The sequence below is a fragment of the Grampus griseus genome, assembly GCF_964374135.1.
Source record: "Grampus griseus genome assembly, chromosome: 19".
Lineage (NCBI taxonomy): Eukaryota > Metazoa > Chordata > Mammalia > Artiodactyla > Delphinidae > Grampus > Grampus griseus.
The window spans coordinates 13685093-13706021 of record NC_139013.1 but is presented as its reverse complement, the minus strand read 5'-3'; the positions used below and the strand labels follow the sequence as shown (position 1 = coordinate 13706021).

Genomic DNA, 20929 nt, shown 5'->3' with positions numbered 1-20929 from the left:
TCCTCCCAGAATCTTCCCATCTCAGTAGGTACAAGTTCCCAGCAGGTCACTGAGCACCTGTGCTCAGTAGGTACAAGTTCCCAGCAGGTCACTGAGCACCTGTGCCCACACGTGCCTCTGCCTGCCGCTAGCCACACTGCCCCTTGCTCAGGGCAGCCCAGCAGCCCTGTGCATCTGCTGTCATCCGTCCATTCCCTGGGGCCGAGCCGGAATGACAACCTGCTGCCCAGCCTTGGCTCCCCAAAGAGAGGCACAAGCGCTCCATAGCTGCCCTTGTGTCTACTTCCAGGCCCTTTGTAGCCCAGCACTTTGCGTTCGTTCATACAGAAGGCGCCTACTGAATGCTCAGCCCTCTGCCGCAGAGGACCCCGGCTGTCCTGGCACTGACAGGGTGCCAGGGGAGACAGCAAGCAAATAATTACAAAAGCAATGAATCAATTATGCTAGGGGAAAGCCTTCAAGGGAGACCTCCTGGGATCTGAGAGTGGGTGTGGTGCAGGGGCTGGAGGGGGTGTCTAATCTAGGCGGGGGGTTGGGGGGCAGGGATAATTCCCCTGAGGAGGTGTCATTTCTGCCACAGATGAGAGGGATAAGGAGGAGGGAGCAGGTGAAGTGGTTTCAGGGGGACCGATGATATACTCTTGATGCAGTTATGTGGGTGTTTGCTTTGTAAGTGTTTGTTAAATTGTACATACATGTTTTGTACACTTTGTTCTATGTGGGCTATTTTACAATGTTTTCTTTAAAAGAGAAAAAGGAAAGATGATGTGTGGAGAAGGCATCCCTATGAGAGGGAGTAGCATGTGCAAAGGCCCTGGGGTGGGGAGGAGGGTGGGTGCCATCAGGTCACTGAACACAGGCCCCTTGGCTCAAGTATAGAAATTGAGGGGGGCAGCTGATGGGAGGTTGGCAGGGACCAGATCACGCAAGGCGCTGTCAGCCACATTACAGAGTTTGGATTTGATCCTAAGAGCCGTGGGCAGCGAGGAAAGGCTTCAGCAGAAAGGATAACGCAGGGAGATAGATGTTTTGAAAGATGGTGCTGGAGGTGCAATTGCAGAAGTCTCAGGGATGGGTCTGAGGCCGAGATGTGAGTGAGAAGGAAGGGGACCTTGACTAGAGGACAGAACAACTGTGGATGTGTCAGCAGGTGGCAGCACCAGGACCTAAGGAGGGAGGGAGGCAAGAGTCCAGGACAGTGTCTGCTGCAGTGTCGGGAGGCTGCTGCAGATGGGGAATGTTGAGATTCTTGAGAGAGAAGAGGAGAGCAGGGCTGGGCAGGCCTGAGAGGAATGTTATTCTCACATTCCCTGACACCAAAGCACCCACTGTGTGCCGGGTACCGTTCCAAACACGGCGATACAGAAGGGGGCAAAGTCGAGCCCTCTTTTGTGGAGCTGATGTTCTCCTGGAGAGAGAGTGAGGCAGACAGACAACTGAGCAACCGTGTAATATTAATATGCCAGGTGGAGATAAGGTCTGGGGAGAAAACCAAACCGGGCAGAGGTCCCAGAAGGCCTCTAGGAGGAGGTGATATTTTGCAGGAAGCATGGAAGTGATCCAGGCAGGGAAAATAGCAAATGCTGAGGCCCTGAAGGTAAACTCGTTTGCAGTGCTCTGGAAATGCTCTGGTGGCCAGACAGGCCAAAGGAAGGCAAGAGGTCTGATTTGCAAGGTGGGCAGGGGCCCAGCTCTGGCAGACTTACCAACCACGGGCGGATGCTGGGATTTGATTCTGAGGGACGTGGGAGCCATGGGAGCACATAATCTGACTTATGTTTTAAGTAGATCACCCTGGGCTACTCGGGGGAAAGTGGACTGTTTCAGGGGTGGGCAGGGATTGAGTTCACCGGCATAGTGCGAGGACTGCCAGGAAAGGGATGGGCCCTGCCATGCCCAAATCCCCTACCCACTCCCTCCCTGCGCTGCAGCCCTCTCCGTGGAAGCCACCGCAGCCTGTAGCAGCTTGTGCCCGTGGATGATTCCACTGACTTCACAGACTCTCCCCCGAGACGTTCGTCATGGGAGCCCGGCTTCCAGGCACAGTGCCAGGCGCCAGTGCCTGCTGTGGGCATCGCGATGGGCTGAGTGATCCCAGGCGGGCAGCCACCTGCCCCCCACCCACCCCCCCGCCCTCTCTCGAGGCAGCGTACACTCCAAAGCTTCCTGGGCTTCCTGAGCAGTTTGTCAAGAGCTGTTTAAAGGCACTGAGAGGCTCTCCGCCCCATGTGGAGCCGACGTCGCCGGGTGTTCCCAGGCAGGCAGGAAGCACGTGGCCTTGCTTCCGTGGGTGGGGCTGCGGTCTCCGGGATACCCTTCTGGGCGCATAGCCCTGAAAGGTGATGTGAGGGCCTTGGCATCCACTGGGGCCAGCCCCACCTCTGTTGGCTAGGAAGCCGGGGTCACGCAACAGACCTACTCGGAGAGTCGCAGTCAGCTTGGGAAGAGGAACGCAGGCCATCTCCAGGAACTCAAGGGAAGGAGGGAACCTTGCAGAGATCTTGGGGCTGGGGCAGGGAGGAGTGCAAAGGCCTTGAGGTGGGAAGGTTTCTGGTGTGTTTGGGGAACAGCTTCCATGTGGCCAGAGCAGCGTGAGCAAGAGGCAGAGTGGGAGGATCTGAGGGCAGAGAGGGGTCGGCACAGATGGTGTGGGGCCTTGTGGACCAGGGGAGAGCTCTGACTCACCCTGAGCAGAGGAGGGCGGTGGTTGCACTCAGGCATTCACAGCCTCCCTCTGGCTGTGTTTGGGGCGAGGGCAGGAGGAGGCTGCTGTGACGATACAGGTGCGCGGTGGTTGGTGGAGGTGGCCAGTGGTGGTTGGATTCCGCATCGATTTTGTGCCAGTGAGTTTTTCTCCCATGTCATCTCTGCTTCCACCTCCTGAAGACCTACTGTTTTTGCTCACAGGCTGCAGGGCAGAATGTTGCTGCATATGGCTCCTACACTGAGCCTGATAATTCCAGCCATGTGCAGGGACTGATTCAACTCTCACGCCCCTGCCAGACACCTGGGAGAGAGGGCGAGATCAGTCCAGCAGTTAAGGCCCCACAGGGGCCCACCTGGGGTTACCTGGGTGAGCAGTGTGATTTCCCAGCCTCTGGCCTCTGGCTGCCTGTGTCCAGGTCACAGCTCCACCACTCACCAACGGTGTGATCTCCACCAGGCTCCTTAGTTCCTCTGAGGTTCAGTTTCCTCCTCTGTAAAATGGGGGTGAAGATGCGCTCTGTGGTCCAAGGCTGCGAAGATGAACCTACACCATGTGTTTAAAGTAGTTAGCACAGGGCCTGAGACATAGCTGGTCCACATATATCAGCTGCTGTTTGGTTTTATTTTCATGTATTGTGTATTTATCATGACTACCGTTGTCATTGAAAGTATAGGTTGGTGGTTAAACACAGTGTCTCTTGAGCCACACTGCCTGGCTTTGTATCCTGGCTGTATCCCTGGCCAGCTGTGTTATTTGGGGCAAGTCATTTAATCTCTCTGGGCCTCGGTTTCCCCACATGGAACTTGCGGGAGGTGGTAGCTTCTGCCTCGTGGGGTTGCTGGGGCAACTAGATGAAGTGATGCCTGTGAGATGCTTAGAACAGGGCCTGGCCGTGTTCACAGGCTCAGCGCGGTCACCACCATCACTGCCACCTGCTCCGTCACTGCTCTTCCTCCTAAAGGCAAGGGCACAGCTCCCTTTGTGCCTGTTGCCCACCCTGGGCCCACCCATCAGCGTCCCTGGGGGTGAATAGACCAAAGCATCACGCATGCCCAGGCAGCTGTGCGATTTCTCCATCCAGCCTACGGTTTTTTAGCTTTTTTTTGTAAGCCACAGAACCTTTTACTCCAACAAAATCTTAACTGCTCCTCTGAGATACAACACAGATAAACGCACAGCCTCTCTGGGTGAGGGTGGGGTCAGAGCAGGATGCCCCCCGCCCCCGCCAGTCCTGGCTGAGCCCAGAGCCCAGGCTTTTAGCCCCTGGACGCACCACGTCCCTGTATATCTGCAGCTCGGGGAGCACGCCCCGGTGCCCGGGCCTGTGCTGAGCACCGTGCACATAATGATCTTGTGAGGCAGGTGCTGTCATTGCCTCAATTCTCAGAGGAGGAAACCGAGGCTCACTGAGGGGAAGGGGCTCGAGCAAAGAGCACAGTGTGTCAGGGGAGCAGCATGGCCCATGTTCTCATCCACCACGAGGTGCTGCTTCGTGTGTCAAGCTGAGGCCCGGGGAGGGCACCTGGCCTCACCGGTGCTTCAGAAGGAAAGTGATTGGCAGGTGGGGTAAGAGCTCCACCCTGTACTCGTGGTCCAGGGGACGTGTGAGAAGGGGCGCCCACCTCAGAGGGCCGGGTCAAGAGGCACAGCATATTCAGAATAGTTTTTTGTTGCCCTACTGTGTGGGGGACACCAGCCATTCCTGAGGTTGGTAGAGGTTGAAAACAGGGGAAGTCACGGGAATGCCTTTGCCTCCAAGCAACAAGAAATCCCAGCTCAATGGGAGGAAGTCTGTTATCTCTCAGAACGTGAAGGCACAAGGTAGGAAGGGCCCCACGACTGGGTAATTCATTGACTTGAGGACTCCTATAGACTGGCTCCCCTCACAGCCTCAAAGTGGCTGTCATTCAACCAGAGAGTCACAGTGTCCAGTGGAAGAACAGGGGATATTTGCTGCAAGTGGTCTGTGTTAGTTTTCTAGTGAAGAAATCTTCCCCAGAAGTCCCCTAGCACACAGTCCACACTCACACACCTGATGTCTCACTGGCCAGAGGTAGATCGCAGACCTACCCCAGACCCATTGCAGACAAGTGGCGGCAGCCATTCAGGATTTGTGCCCTGGGCTGGGTGCCAGCCAGGTCACCTTCCTTAAGGATGAGTACAGTCAGCCTTCATTTACAGGGTAATGGGATTAGCATGACACCCAGTGCCTGCCACAGGCCTGAGGAGAGGGCGAACCCCTCCCAAAAGAGGCAATGGCTGGAGCCAGCTGGCAGACACAGAGGCAAAGCGTGTTCATCTTATTCCCTTCCTTTTTTTTTCAATCATCTCTTGTTTTTCTCAGCTCGTAAAAGCTGAACATGCCTGATGACAAGGTAGAGAAATACGTACCGTAGAAAGTAAAAGTTAGGGTTAAAATCAATTAGGATATATTCGTAGAGTGGGCCCTCTGCAGCTGTTGAAGGGAGAGGGGCTTGTGTGGACTGACACGGAGAAGTCTCCAGAGCGCCGTGTTAAGGTTAAAGCCAGGTGCAGAACAAGCTCAGGATAGGCTGCCATTTATGTTACGAAGGAAGGTTGTGCTTGTGCGTACTAGGCTCTCTGTGGAAAAAGAAGAAAGGGGGAGGGGCAAGGTTGCCTCGAAGGAGACTGAGGTGTCAGAGGACACTTCCTTCCTATCCTGCACCTTTTATATGGTTTCATTTCCCCCATCATTACTATCTCCAGAGGTAATCAGTTAGTGTACACTCCCCCAGAGATTTTTCTCCAAACCTGTACCAGCCCAGATCTTTCACATATTTTTGGCCATTACCCAAAACAGGAAAAACATTTTATACTACAATCCAGCGTGGACATCCAGAATAAGGTTTCACAAAACCACTTATCCTTACCTCACAAGAGGTACACTGAAGTTTTTCATTCTAGTCTATTTCTTTTTTATTTTCCTCTTAGTAACAGTCAAGATCCACTAAGTTGATTTTATGACCCACAGTGGAGGAAAAAAGTGTACATTCCCTTTTCATAAAAAGATCCCCCCAAAAAAGCCCAGTAATCATATAGTATACATACTTTTTTTTAAAATAAATTTATTTATTTATGTTTGGCTATGTTGGGTCTTTGTTGCTGCCTGCAGGCTTTCTCTAGTTGCGGCGAGCGGCGGGGCTACTCTTCGTTGCCATGCGTGGGCTTCTCATTGCAGTGGCTTCTCTTGTTGCAGAGCACAGGCGCCTAGGCACGCAGGCTTCAGTAGTTGTGGCGCTCGGGCTCAGTAGTGTGGCGCACAGGCTTAGTTGCTCCATGACATGTAGGGTCTTCCTGGACCAGGGCTCGAACCCGTGTCCCCTACATTGGCAGGCGGATTCTTAACCACTGTGCCACCTGGGAAGCCCCCTATATATACATTTTAAGAGAAGAAAAAGCATGCTTTACACAATGCCCTTTTTCCACTTACTGTAGCTCAGACATCTGTCCTCACCCATAAACAGAAATTGACCTCATTCTTCGCACTGGCTGCATAGGTTTTGATCATATGTATGTGCTTGGAACAATCTATTAATCCCCAGTTAAAAGACATTCAGTCCATGTCCATGTTTTCTTGATTACACACAGCATTGCAGTGACAATCCTTAGGCTTTTCTGTGGTGTGGATTTCTGGGAGGTCAGATCTGTTAGACTAAGGCTGTATCTCCCTCAGTTCTCAGCGCAGACACCGTTGCCTCGTTGGGGAAGCCCCTGACCACCCCAGACAAAGTCCAATCCCGATGTTACATGCTCCATGGCTCCCTGGACATCCCCCCACCAATGTGCAACCTTGGGCCTGTTAGTAGATGTTGCTGAATTATAGAAAGTATATATAAGTCAGTCAGAGCTAGCTTTTTTAAATCCAGTCTGACAATCTGCCTTAGAATTGGGGTGTTTCAGCATTCACGTTTAATGAAGTTACTGATAATGATTGGATTTATATTTGCCGTTTTCCTCTTTGTTTTCTATATGTTTACTGTTTTTCTTGCTCCTCTTTTCTTCCTTTACTGTTGCCTTTTGTGTTAAATAAATGCATTTTAAGGCACCATTTGGATTCCTCTTGATTTTTTGGACTATTTTTTTTTAGTTGTTATAGTACGTGCCTTTTCAGTGTAATTCAGATGAATACTAACTTAATTCCAATAAAGTATGGAGACTTTTTTCCAATATAGCCCCATTCCATTTCCCCTCCTTTGTGCTATTTTTGTCATCTATATTATTACATCCATACGTGTTATTAACCCAACAGTATAGTGTTGTTATTATTGCCTTATACAGTCTTATGTTTAAGGAAGTTGAAGAAGAAATAAGGAAACGAAAGTCTATAGAGTTTTTTATTCTGATCCACAAATTTACCATCTTGGATCCTTCATTTCTCTGAATGGATTCAGGTCACCATCTGCAGTCATTTCCTTTCGGCCCAAGGACTTATTTTATTATTTATTAGGCAGATGTGCTAGCAATGAATTCTCTGAGTCTCTGTTTATCCGGGGACATCTTTACTTTGCCTTCATTTGTGAAGGATACTTTGGCTGGACATAAAAGTCTTGGTTGACAGTTTTTTCTCTCAGCACTTTGAAAATATCATTCCATTCCATTGTTTCAAATGACAAGTCGGCACTTAATTGTGTTGTGCTCCTCTGTAGGTGATGAATCCTTTCCTCTTGGTGCTTTCAGGGGTTTTGTCTTAATGTTTGACCTGTTTTTCTGGATGATGTCTTAATATTGATCCTGGTGGGGATGTGTTGAGTTTCTTAGATGTGTAGATGAATGTTTTTTTGTCCAGTTTGAGGAGTTTTCAGCCATTATTCTTTCAAACCTTTCTTCTGCCCCTTTCTCTCTTCTCCTTCTGAAACTCGCAGTGAGCAGGTTTCGATATGCTTGATGCAGCCCCAGAGGTTCCACTGTGGCAGAACCTGCCTGTTCACTGAGCTGGGCAGAGCCCCCAGGCCACAGCGTCAGATTCCCTCTGTTCTTACCTGAAGTTCCGTTTTTCAGGCATAAGCGATACTTGGATTCTTGCATGCCCTTGGTCAGTTTCCAGAGTGCTGAAATGATTGTTTTTGTCGATTTTGTGCTTTGGGGGAAAGAATTTGCCAATCTCCTCGTCCTGCCATAGTCAGAATCCCACCCCTTCAGTATTGCTAAATTGACCTTCAATAAGGATTTATTGACTTGCACTCCAAGGACGTTAATTTTCCCATTAAAGACCTCTTACTTGAAGTGGAATTGGAATTTTATTTAAAAGTTTTAAAAGCTGATTCGCCTCAGTGGGATCAGCAGTTGGGTCCCCACGAGTCAGGTCCTAGTGAACAGTGTGAGGTTCATTGTAGCATCAACTTCACGGGAATCCAGCATTTGGGATATCGAGCTGTGGTTTTAGATTAGATCAGCTGGAGTGGTGTCCGTCGTGTAGTAGTGCGCAAAAAATATTTGAATGAAGAGGCGTGGCAAGGTATAAGTTAAAAAAAAAAAAAAACACATAAGTTACAGAGCAAGTTATTAGCACAATCCCAGTTATATATAAAAACAATTCTCCCACCCCTCAAAAAAAAGCTCCTGTTTTCTGATTATATGCACTTCGTTTTTTTGTTTATTTGTTTTTGGCTGCAACATGCAGCTCGTGGGATCTTAGTTCCCCGACCAGGGATCTAACCCAGGAACTCCAGCAGTGAAAGTGCTGTGTCCTAACCATTGGACCACCGGGGAATTCCCAACACGTGTGTTTTTGTTTTTGCGGTACGCGGGCCTCTCACTGTTGTGGCCTCTCCCGTTGCGGAGCACAGGCTGTGGACGCGCAGGCTCAGCGGCCATGGCTCACAGGCCCAGCCGCTCCACCGCATGTGGGATCTTTCCGGACCGGGGCACGAACCCGTGTCCCCTGCATTGGCAGGCAGACACTCAACCACTGCGCCACCAGGGAAGCCCCACGTGTGTTTTTAATCATAAGAAAGGGTTAAGAAGGAAATAGAGCAAGCCGTAAACCACGGTCACATCCAGAGACAGGCAGGTGGGACCCCCACCTTCAGCTGTGTAGGTTGTGCCTAGGAGACAGGGAATCTCTGGGGCGGGGTGGGAGCATCCACCCACGGGGGGTGACTTTTTAGATTCACATAGAGGTACCAACTGTGCTAGAAGGGCATCCCTGGGGTGGGATTGGGACTATGAAGGCAGCTTTACGTTTTCTCCACGTAGACATCTATGTATTGGAATTTTCCACAGCAGTAAAGTACTCGTATCTCTCCTGGGTGAATGAAGTTTTGTTTCCCAAGAGGAAATTTAAACAGATCGGTTTTTCAAAAAGTGGGATGGAATTGGCTTATTTCTCTCATTTTCACATTGCAGCGAGATGAGCTCGAGGGCCGGCTACCCCACTCAGGTTCACAAGACGGCCAGCGCAGAGACCCCGCGGCCCTCACAGCTGGCCCAGCCCAGCGCCTTCCAGCTCTCCGCCTCCGTCCCCAAGTCCTTCTTCTCCAAGCAGCCCGTGCGCAACAAGCACCCAACGGGGTGGAAGAGAACGGACGAGCCCCCACCGCGGCCGCTCCCCTTCACTGACCCAAAGAAGTAAGTGCCTGGACGCCCGGTGAGACCCTGCCGGAGCTGAGCTTGGGCGTCTCGGGGTGGGGAGGAGGGTGACACCTCGCTCCCTCATTCATCAGGATGCCGTGCTGGTCTACACACTGGGAATACGGCTGTGAACAGGCGGACAGGGATCCCTGTCAGCTCGGGGAGCTGACAATGCCTGTTGGGGAGGCGGACAGCAAATAGGGTAACTAAGAAAAGCATGCAGCAGGTCAGATGGTGGCTAGCACTGTGTGGCATGTAAATGAAGGCTGTTCCAGGCAGAGGGAACAGCAGCTGCAAAGACCCTGAGGCAGGAGCATGCTTGGTCTGCTGGAGGAGGGCCAGTGTGGCTGGGATCATGTGAGGTCAGAGAGGCGATGGACACAGACTGGGAGGGTCTTGTGGGCCCCACATAAGGGCCTGGGCGTCTGCTGTGAGTGAGGGGGAGCCGCGGGAGGATCTGGAACAGAGGAGGGACATGACCTAAATTGGGTGTCCACAGGGTCCCTGTGGCTGCGTGCGGAGCACGGCCTGCGTGGGGCAGGGAGACCAGCGAGGCGCTGCTGTGATGGTCCAGGCAGGAGACGAGAGGCCTGGAGCAGGATGGAGGCCAGGGAGGGTCAAGGGGGCGGTTTCAGGAAAGATTCTCTGACGTGGGAGCAGGCAGGCTTTGCTGGCAGATTGGCTGTGGTGTGAGAGAAAACGAGGTTGAACATGATCCCAGGTCTCGCAGCCTGAAGGATGGATGGACTCTCCTCAGGCTGAGACGGGGACTGAGTGGGGAGGAGGCTCAGGGGAGCTCAGAGCTCAGTCCTGGACAGGTTAAGTTTGCAACTAGAAGACGTGGAGGAGGCAGTCGGGTAAGGAGTCTGGAGCTCGGGGGAGAGGTCAGGCTGGAGAGAGAAATCTGGGCGTCGTCAGCATAAAGGCACGAGGCTGGAGAGGAAGGGAGGTGTAGGACTCAGCCTGAGACCCCTCAGTGTCCATACGAGGAGGAGCCCGGGGTGACGACTGTGAGCCGTCAGCGGGACGAGCCCGGGAACTGAGCGTCGGTTGAGCCTCACAGAGGTGACTGCAGGGTGAGGGAGAGAAGGCAGGGCAGCACAGGAGGCAGCTGGTTTGCGGCATTTTGCTGTGAAGCGAGAGAGAGAGCGGAGGAGTCATCAGTGAAGACAGGGTTTTTGTGTTTCCAAGTTAGAACGTGATGATACCGAACATTTATCGAGTACTCATTTGTGCCAGTCTCGGTTCCGAGCTCTTGTCCGTGAATTTATTCACCGAATCCTCCTCAACAACAGCTCCGGGAGGTGGACCTGTTATTCGTCCAGTTTTACTGATGAGGCATCTGAGGCCCAGAGGCTCAGAGCTGGGAAGGGACGGAGCTTGGATCAGAGCCTAGGAAGCTCAGGCCAAGGCTCCTCTTCAGTTGGGTTGGGGGGGCTCTGCCCTCCCCCATCCTGTTCTCGGTGATGTCCTCTTTCATGACCTGGTTGGGGCCATTCAGATGTGTGCTGGCACAGAGCTCCTAAGGAGAGAGGTGTCAGGAGACAGAAACGGGATCCCTGGAGATGTGGGCAGGGAAGCAAGCTGAGAATCCAGTTCACGCACCTCAGTAACAGCTGGGGGCACCCGGAAAACTAGATTTGGATCCTTCGCTCCCCTGATTAAAACCTCCAGTGGCTTGCCCCACTCCCAGGATTAATGATGAAGGCTCACATTTACAGAGCACATATATCGTACCAGGCACTAGGGCACCGTGTGCTTTGCCTAGAATGCCACCTGGACCCTGCATGACCCGCCCCGTCACCCCTCTGCCCTCATCCCCTCCCACTCTCGCCTGCACTCACTCCACTCCAGCCACCTGGCCTCTTCCCACTCCTCAGACTTGCCAAGTACAGGCTGACCTCAGGGCCATTGCACTGGCTCTCTCTGGTCCCTGGAATGCTCTTCCCCACATCTTGTGGCTGTCTCGGGCAGGGGAGGGGTTTGGTCCAATGCCACCTCCTCAGACGGGCCTTCCCAGCCTTCTGTAGCCCCTGCCGTCATTCTATCACTGGTCTCTGTTCCACTGCTCATTTCTCCCACTGGAAAACAGGTGAGTCTGTCTTGACTTGTAGCCACCTGGCACTGTGTGGGTGCTCCGTCAGTGAATGGAAGGTATGAGCCTCGTATCTCACTTCATTCTCACTGTAACCCCAAAATACAGTAAGGCTCCCACTTTTCAGGGTGGCCGGAGGGTCAGGCCCTGTTGACCCCACTGTGCTCCTCCATGAGGGCAGCTCCCCTGGCCTTCCCTGGCGTGTGTGCGGTTCCTCCTGCCCGGGTCCCCCCCAGCCCCACCTGGCTCACTCCTGCCCATCTGTAGTTTGCTAGGGCTGCCATAAAAAAGTACCGCAGGGCTCCTCTGGTGGCGCAGTGGTTGAGAGTCCGCCTGCCGATGCAGGGGACACGGGTTCGTGCCCCGGTGCGGGAAGATCCCACATGCCGCAGAGCGGCTGGACCCGTGAGCCATGGCCGCTGAGCCTGCGCGTTCGGAGCCTGTGCTCCGCAACGGGAGAGGCCACAACAGTGAGAGGCCCGCGTACCGCAAAAAAAAAAAAAAAAAAAAAAGTACCGCAGACCAAGTGGCTCAACAGCAGAAATGTATTTTCCCAGAGTTCTGGAGGCTGGAAGTTGGAGTCAGGGTGTCAGCAGGGTTGGTTCCCTCTGTGGGCTGCGAGGACGGCTCTGTTCCACGCCTCTCTCCCAGCTTCTGGTTGGCTTGCTGGCAATCTGGGGGATTTCTAGGCATGTAGGTGCGTCACCCCAGTCCCTGCCTTCGTGTTCACGTGGCCTTCTCCCTGTGTGCATGTCTCTGTGTTCACATCTCCTCTTTTTATAAGGACACCAGTTGTTAGATTAGGGTCGATCCTAATTGCCTCATTTCGCCTTGATGACCTCTGTAAAGACCCTATTGCCAAATCAGGTCACCTTCTGAGACACTAGGGGTTAGGACTTCAACATCTCTTTTGCTTGGGGGACCCGTAACACCACCCCTCAGGTCTCAACACAGACACGCCGTCCTCGGAGAAGCTCTCCCATCCCCCACACCAGCCTTATCCCTCCCACTGACCCCACGCTTCTTCCCTTCCTCAGCCTCTGTCCCAGGACACATCAGGCAGTCGTTTCCTAGAGACTTGCTCCCTCCCTGTCAGCCCACTGGACTGAGGGTTCTGGGAGAGCAGAGACACCCGAGCCCCATCCAGGGCCCAGCACATACACAGTAGGCACTCAGAAAACATACCTGGATACATGACAGCTGTAAAGAAACAGCAGCCCCCCCTTTCCCAACATAAAATCCAAAGAAGGCTTTTTACATATGTATGTGTGTTGTGTAAACATGTAAACTAAATATATAAAATACTGGGGGGACACAAAATAGGTTCATGGTTTCTTATGTTTATTAATTTAGTTACAGATACATTTTTAAAATCACATGCATAAAATAACGTGTTAATTTAGAATTCATGCTTTTGTCCACACGCTCCCATTTCGGAAAGCTGTTTTATTCAAACTCTCCCTGAGCATTTTGGAGACAATATCTTTGTCATTTAAAGACACTTCTGAGTCACTAACCTAGTTTTCCAGAAAACATTGTCTTTACTTCCAGCTAAATTATTTGAGGCTAAAAGGTTTTTTTTTTTTTTAATCTGTAATTCTGTTGCTGAAATTTTATCCCAAGGCAAAAGAACTCATTTGCATAACTTATTTACCTACATTTTCTGATACCTCCCCTGCCAAGTACTGTCATAAGCCCTGTACCTACTTTAACCCATTTAATCTTCACTACAGAACAATGAGGTATAGGTACTTTGTATCCCATTTTCCAGATAAGAAAAATCGAGGTACAGAACGGTGAAGTCACTTGCCCAGATTCACTCAGTTAGTTAAGGTCAACAACTGCAAATATTATGGTTGTTGGTTTTATAATCTGTCGCTACAGGTCACCACATATTATGAGATTGTCCCCAAAGGAGTAATTACCAAATCTGCCTCCTTTCTCATTGATTCTGGTCAGGGACCTAATGTTTCCCCAGAGGAATGGAAAATGGCTGCGGCCGACGCGGGGGCTCTGCCTTTCAGCCAGGCTGCTGGCTAGGGCTGTACAACCTGGCCCCCTTGATCCTCCCGGCGACTTCCAGAGGAAGAGGCCGAGGCCCAGCCGGAAGTGCGTCGCCCAGGGCACCTAGCTGCAAGCGGCAGAACCAGGACTCACGCCCAGAAGGACAACTACCAGAGCATCTCGTCCTAGGAGAGACTCAGGGAAGACTCGCTCGCACCCAAGGCAGTGACGTGCATTTTCTGAGGACTGACTTCTTGGATTTGGGCACGTGGTCTGTTAAACGAAAGACAGAATGAACTGGTGAAGGACAGAGGGGACACTGAGGGGACCGAGAGCACCTGCCACGGAAGGTCCCTCACCTCGGCCCCTCTGCTGCAGGCCCTGGTCAACTCTGGGGGACGGGCCAGCAGCTCTGCTTCGGGAGATGGCTGGACAGCCCCGTTTTGACCGCTTTGTCCCCAGACACTGAAGTTACTGGACTGCCTTCTCCCAGCCAGGGGAGGAGCAGAACAGCATGGGGGTCGGGGTGGGACTCGGCTGCTTACCCGCTCCTAAACCCCTCAGCTCCCCGCTCTTTAAAGTGGCCTGACGGTCCTCCCTACCTCCCAGTTGTGAGGATTTCCTGAGTTAATCCATGTGAGGACCCCAGCACCGAGGCTGAGCTGCACAGGGCTGAGCGGTGAGGGACGACTAGGCCGAGGGGTTGCCAGGCTGGAGCCCGCAGAGCAGGAGGCAGAACTAGTGGCCCTGCGTCCTCAGCCGTCCTGGGCACCTCCTCCCCGCCAGGCTGGTCTCAGCCCAACTGAAAGGCTGGCGTGTTGCTGCCCTGCTGGCCCCCATCCCTGCTGGCAGGCCCAGTGAGGAGGGGGCAGACCCTAGGGAACAGCCTGTTTGTTGCCTTAGGGTGGAGTGGTGGTTGGGAGGCCAACCCCCAGGTCACGCCTGAGGACCCAGGCCCTGAACGTCCTCATTCTTAAGAAGGGCAGCCCTAGGGCTTCCCTGATGACGCAGTGGCTAAGAATCCGCCTGCCAGTGCAGGGGACACGGGTTTGATCTCTGGTCCAGGAAGATCCCACATGCCGCGGAGCAGCTAAGCCCGTGCGCCGCAACTACTGAGCCTGCGCTCTAGAGCCCGTGAGCCACAACTCCTGAACCCGCGTGCCACAATTCCTGAAGCCTGCGTGCCTAGGGCCCGTGCTCTGCAACAAGAGAAGCCACCGCAATGAGAAGCCCGCACACCGTGGCGAAGAGTAGCCCCCGCTGGCCACAACTAGAGAAAGCCCGTGCGCAGCAACGAAGACCCAACGCAGCCAAAAATTAATTAATTAATTTTTTTAAAAAAATGCAGCCCTGCCTCATGTAGGGCCACTGAGGGGATGAGATGAAATAATGTGTGTGAAGGGCAGCCTGGGGCCTGAGAGAGGGTGAGCGCTCAGCAGGTGAGCTTTGCTGCTGCTGCACTTACCACCCCTGCAGTCAAGAGCAGTCCCCCGAGTCAAGCCCACAATGCGACTCTGCTGTCGCCGTTTCAGAGCGGTGCTCTCAGAGCATCAGCGCTCCCACCAGCAGAGCGATGGAGGTGATGGCTGTGAGAAAGGAGAGTAGCCCCGTGGGACGCACCAGCCCCAGGGTGAGGCCCCACATCCCCCAGAGCCGCCGTCACCATGTTCCAGGCACACTGAGCACCGTGTTCATCATGAGCAAACCTCGGGCAGCTCAGCGCATCAGGCAGATGTGGGTTCTGCATGTCCTCAATTCACTGTGCCTCGGTCCCCCGGCCTCAAAGGGGAAGACAGGAGTGCCTACCTCCCAGAGGTGGCATGAGGATGCAGTGAGGCATAGGGAAGTGCCCGGTCAGCCTCGGCTGGGCTGACAGGCACTGGCATCTAGTGGTTGACACCTGGCTTTCGGGCTCCCTCCTTCCTCGAGTTTAGGGGCCCTGGGGCCAGCTCAGTGCAGCCACGGAAGGAGCAGCATCCCCACCCCACGGCAGGGTTGTCCCCCACTCCCGCCGGCCTCTTTCAGCCATCCTTCCAGGAAAATCCACCTGCTGCCTGAGATGCAGACCTGGTGAGTGTCCTCACCAGCGAGGTTGGCAGAACCCCCAGCTCGGGCTGGCTGACAGTGGTGCTAATTAGCTTAATTAACCCGGCCCCAAGGGAGCCGCTCCAGTTGGAGGCCAGAGCTCCAAGTCAGCTGGGATCGGGCCCAGACAAGTCGGAGCCGTTGGTCGCCTTCCACTCCTGGCCCTTCTGTCACGGGAGAAAGAAGTTGCTGTTGTCCGGGTCCTAACTGCAGAGCCTTCTTTGCAGTTTTTGTCTTCCTTTTTCTTTTCTAATGTGAGTGGTTTAATTCCACAATGTGGCAAATGCAAGTTCAGACAACGTGAGCAAATTAGAGGCTCTGTCCAATGCTGTCAGTCAGAACCTTGAGAGCGGGTACCTCCTCCTGGATGTTTTTTTGCATTTGTGTTTTAGAAGGTAAGACATGCACAGGATAAAAACCAAACTAGTACAAAAGGGTTTGCAGTGAAAACCAGGCCTCTCTCCCTTCCCTGGCCCCCTGCCATCCAGCTCCCCTCCCCAGAAGCAACCATTGTTTCATTTGTTCTGCATCCTTACAGAAATGTTCCGAACATGACCGAGCACACGTGATGGAGTGTGCTTCCTTTAACGCCGCTTTTTATTTATCCATGTGGTCACCTCCTGTCTGTGCTCCAGCCTTTTTCACTTACTCTTAGCTCAGCGACAGTTCCGTATTAGTACACAGAAGTTGATCTCATTCTTTTTAGCAGTCAGAGAATAGTCCATTTTATCCTCAGAGGTCATTAGGTTTAAGCATTTATGGAGACCAGAGATCTTGAGAAGAAGGAAAAAGATCAGAGATGCACAAGCCCAGTTTGGTGTTTTGTTTTTTTTTTTAACCTGGAATTAATGCCATTATAAATTATTGCTTAAAATTTTCAATTTAGAAAATACATTGGGGGACTTCCCCGGTGGTGCAGTGGTTAAGAATCCACCTGCCAACGCAGGGGACACGGGTTTGATCCCTGGTCTGGGAAGATCCCACATGCCGCAGAGCAACTAAGCCCGTGCCCCACAACTACTGAGCCTGTGCTCTAGAGCCCGCAAGCCACAACTACTGAGCCAACACGCCACAACTACTGAAGCCCGCATGCCCTAGAGCCCACATGCTGCAACTACTGAAGCCTGCATGCTCTGGGGCCCACGCACCATAACAAAGAGTAGCCCCCACTCACCACAGCTAGAGAAAGCCTGCGTGCAGCAACGAAGACCCAACGTAGCCAAAAATAAATTTAAAAAAAGAAAATACATTGGAAAATTCTTTCAGAAGAAAGCGAATAAGGGCAAAAATGATCAGTTTGACTCTCCAAACTGAACTTCATCATACTTTTTCTCTTTAGACATGTCCCAACAGCCCACTAACAGTGTCAGCCATGTGGAACTTGCAGTGGATAGATAGGTACAGAGTTGAGGGTCAGGGGAGAAGGTTCTAGCAGGATTTCTTCCAGTGAGCCAGCCTTCTGCTGTAGAATTAGGAGTCCTGGAGGTCCTGGGAGCTGGGAAGGCAATTTAGCAAATGAACCCAAACAGAGCAGGGAAGGAATAGTTCTGTTCTTTTGGCTTGACTTTTTAAAGTATAGAGAGTAAAGTATCTCTATACTTTTTCCTGTTTTATAAAAGTCATTTAAGCTTGTTGGAAAAAGAAAGGAGAGAGTAAGGAAGGTTAGAAGGAAGGAAGAAGATGGGTAGGGAGGTTGGCTGGTTGGTTCCATGTGATACACGTTTAACCACTAATCTGGAGTGCCTGCAATGTGGCAGGCCTTGTTCCCAACACTGGACATAGAATACAGAAGGCTCTGAGTCAGGTGGGAGGAGTGGAACCACAAACACAAGCACACAGAACAAATCATCATGAGATGGATACAGTGAAGAAGTAGCACAGGATTGCGTGTTGGAACTCACCTGGGCTGGGAGGGAGCTCCAGAAGGTCAAGTGGCCAGGGGAGGTGAGAAGGTGACAGTTGAGCCAAGCTGGATGGATGAGAAGCTGCCATTCACGGGGAATGCTGGGGAGGCGCTCTAGGCAGACAGAGCAGCCAGTGCAAAGGCCCTGAGGCAGGAACATGCCTGGCATGTTTAAGGAACCTTGGGAAGCCTGTGTGGGAGGAGATGAGGGCTGAGACCGGACAGGACAGATTGTTTCGGACCTCGTGGGCTGTGGTGAGGAACATTTTTAGAAAGTGAATCCCCACATATCCACCTTTGGAGCTGAGACTTTGGTAAACTTCAGTATACCAAGCTAAGCTGTGTGCGAGTTTTGTTTTCTAAAAATGATTTCGCACCATAAATACCACTTCTTTATTCCCATGACACATATCTGGGCGAACCTCTTCCCATGTCATGTGGACCAACTCCACTTCTCTTCAGCAGCAGTGATGCCACTGTCCCTCCCTGTGGGGCCTCGCCCTTCCCCTGCTGGCCAATTCTGTTTGCTCCAGAGACAGGACCCCATGAAGTGTCCCCACACACCAGGCACACATGGGTCCCCATACACCTGGCACATTAAAGGACACACTCCCAGATGTAGAACTCCCAGGGAAGAGAAAGCGCACATGTTAAAGTTTTCAGCAGGCCATTTTACACCCCTTGCAGAGGGGAGCCTCGAGGACAGCGCCGGTTTATTGCGGTGGATGAGCTGGAGGCCCGGCCTGCTCCCACACCAGGTTGATGGGCTCAGGCGCGCCCTGCGCTGAGTCACATACTCCCCTTGTGCAGAGGATTCTGGGAAATGGCAAAATCAAAAGGGAAGAGGGAGGGGTGAATCCCCTTCCAGCTCCCAAGGGAGCAGCACGTACTCTGGGGTATATACGTCTCTTTCTGTCTTTGTATCTCTATTTCTCTCTTTTGGATAAGATGCTTTTCCTTTGCCTAAAGAGCATACTTCCCTAATAATGACAGAGCCAGAATTACCCTAGACCTGGAATTCTCATTTGAGAAGGAATACGACCTCACAAGAAAAAACTTACTACCTTTTCTTCCTTCCTTTGTTAAAATCCCAAGGCTGGCAGCTGAGAAAATGAGAAAAAACGTAGACTTCAATCCCCTCACGAGCCCAAGATATCTTATTTCTTCCTGGGTTCAAAGATTCTTTTTCTTTCTTGAGTTACAAAATGAAGACGTCTAGGTGCCAGCTCTAGTTTTTATATTATTATTGGTATAACACATGATTATAGCAAAATAAATTCAGACAGTTCAGAAGGGTGTTGGTATCAGGTGAAAAGTAAAAATCTCATTTTTCCACCTCCTAATAAGACTACTACTTCCCAGAGGTAATCGTTCATAATTTCTTCCAGAATTTTTTTTCAGCATATAAAAGCATATTATTAAACCAAATATGATTATATTCCACATACTGTACAGCTCTCATATGCCATCTCTGTGGTACAAACGTGACCGCCAAGCGTGATCGTGACACCGTGGGCTCGGAGGCCTGGTGGCCTTGGCTGGCATCCTGGCTCCTCCATTCATAGGCTGTGTGACTTTGGACAGTTACTTTCTCTCTCTGTGCCTCAGTTTCCCACCTGTAAAATGGAGATGCTAGTAATAGCGGCTCCCAGGAAGGGCTGCTGTGCAGATTTCACAGGTTAGCACACGTGGAGCCCTCAGGCTGGCGGATCATGCCTGGTGCTGTGCTCCTCTTAGCTGTCGTTATCTCTCTCCTGGGGAGTGGCAACACCTCAGGGGAGGGATCTGGTTTTCACTGGGGAAGTAAAACCTGATCCCAAAGGCTGGGCCGGAATCAGAAGGCAAGAGGAGATCTCAGGGGAGGTCCCAGGAGTGGAGGACACAGAGCCCCCGGGAGCCAGCCTTGGCCAGGAGAGGGCCAGGGAGCCGGGGATGACGGCCTGCGGAGCCAGCGGAGGGGATGGGAGCAACAGGAGAGGACTGTGTGCAGCTCGGGGTGCCGTGCAGCCTCGGGTAAACAGTTATAAGAGCAGCTCTCATTTCCCCATTGTCTGTTCTGTGAGGTGCTGGCCAAGCGCTTTGCAGCAAACCCCAAAATGCTGTGAGGTCAGCGTGTTTTCCAGATGAGCAAACCAAGGATCAGAGAGGTGGTGTGACTTGCCCAGGGTCCCACAGCAGGAACAGGTGCAGGTACCTCATGTCTAGATCCTCCCAGCCACCCCGTGACGTGTGAGCTGTCTTACCCCACGTGGTGGATGAGGAGACCAAAGTTAGGGAGATCTGGTGCCAGGCCCTGGAACACTCAGGCCAGGGGTCTGCTGCCTTTGGCCCTGCACTTGCCCAAAGGGACTGGTCCCTTTGGGGAATTCTCCCTCTGTGGGACCCCATTCCCTCTTCTGTGGTTGGAACCTCTGGTCCAGGCCACCTCAGTCTCCCACCTGAACAAATGCCTCCCTTCCTCACTGTCTCCCTGCTTCCATGAGGGTCACTTTTCTGTCTGAGACCCTTCTAAAAGGCACATCAGGACCTAGCACTCACCACATCAGAGGCTCCCTAGATGCAACCCCAAGTCCCCTCCGTGGCTCATGAGTTCCAGCACATCTGCCCCAGTGCCTCCCAGGCCTCACCTCCTCCCCCTCAGCTACTCATCCCCGCCGCTCTGCAAGCTCACCGAGCCTGTTCCCCCCTCACAGCCCAACAATTGCTGTCCCCTCTGCCCTGTGTCCTCTTCCACATACCAGGTGGATTCCTGCCTTCCTCTCCAAGTTTCTGCTCCGATGTCATCCCCTCAGAAAAGCCAGCCTCCATCCCCAGCGATCCCTATCCGTTTACCCAGCTTTATTTCTCTTCAGAATACCTCTCTCTACCTCACATTATGGGGTCTCTGTCTTTGTTCATTTATTCATTGTCAGTCTCTCTGACTGGAGTCCGCTTCACGTTCACCGCTGTATCCCCCCCTCCCCCCGCCAAGAACACGCATGGCACAGGGTAGGTTCCCAGGCAACATCTGTGGGATGAGCGAGTCGAGAGAATAAACCAAGTCTCTCCTCTATCCCACTTGCACCAGATGTTGTGGAGAAGCTGCGGTCGCTCGCCCAGCGGCGGCCAGCCTTCCCGTGTCAGGACAACCTTGAGAAGCAGCTTGAGCCTCCCGAGACCCCTCTGACCTTGACCATGACCCTCTCATTCCAGGCAGGTGGACAGCAACACCAAAAACGTCTTTGGGCAGCCGCGGTTGAGGGCCTCCCTCCGAGACCTCCGCTCTCCCCGGAAGAACTACAAGTCCACCATCGAGGACGACCTGAAGAAACTCATCATCATGGACAACCTGGCACCCGAGCAGGAGAGAGACGCCAGAGTACGTAGAGGCTGCCCCGCCCCTGCCCCCCTACACACACACACAATCAGACAGGCTGGTGGGGGGAGGAGGACTGCCTCTGCCTGCCCACCGCCTCTGCCCGCGGCACCTGCTGGCCTGTTTGGGTGTGTGGCTCCGCAGCCAGGAGTCAGGACGTCGAGCTGGTCAGGGGCAGGATCACAGCGT

The 20929-nt window shown here is 52.6% G+C and overlaps 1 protein-coding gene across 1 annotated transcript in view; it reads left to right on the top strand.

The window, feature by feature from the left end:
* Positions 1–20929, top strand: part of SIPA1L3 (signal induced proliferation associated 1 like 3) — a 97577-nt gene that overhangs the window by 62573 nt on the left and 14075 nt on the right. Inside the window, exons 14-15 of the mRNA XM_082676625.1 lie at positions 9074–9295; positions 20578–20743. Of these exons, the coding sequence (XP_082532751.1) occupies positions 9074–9295; positions 20578–20743 (388 nt within the window). The remainder of the gene's footprint in view (positions 1–9073; positions 9296–20577; positions 20744–20929) is intronic.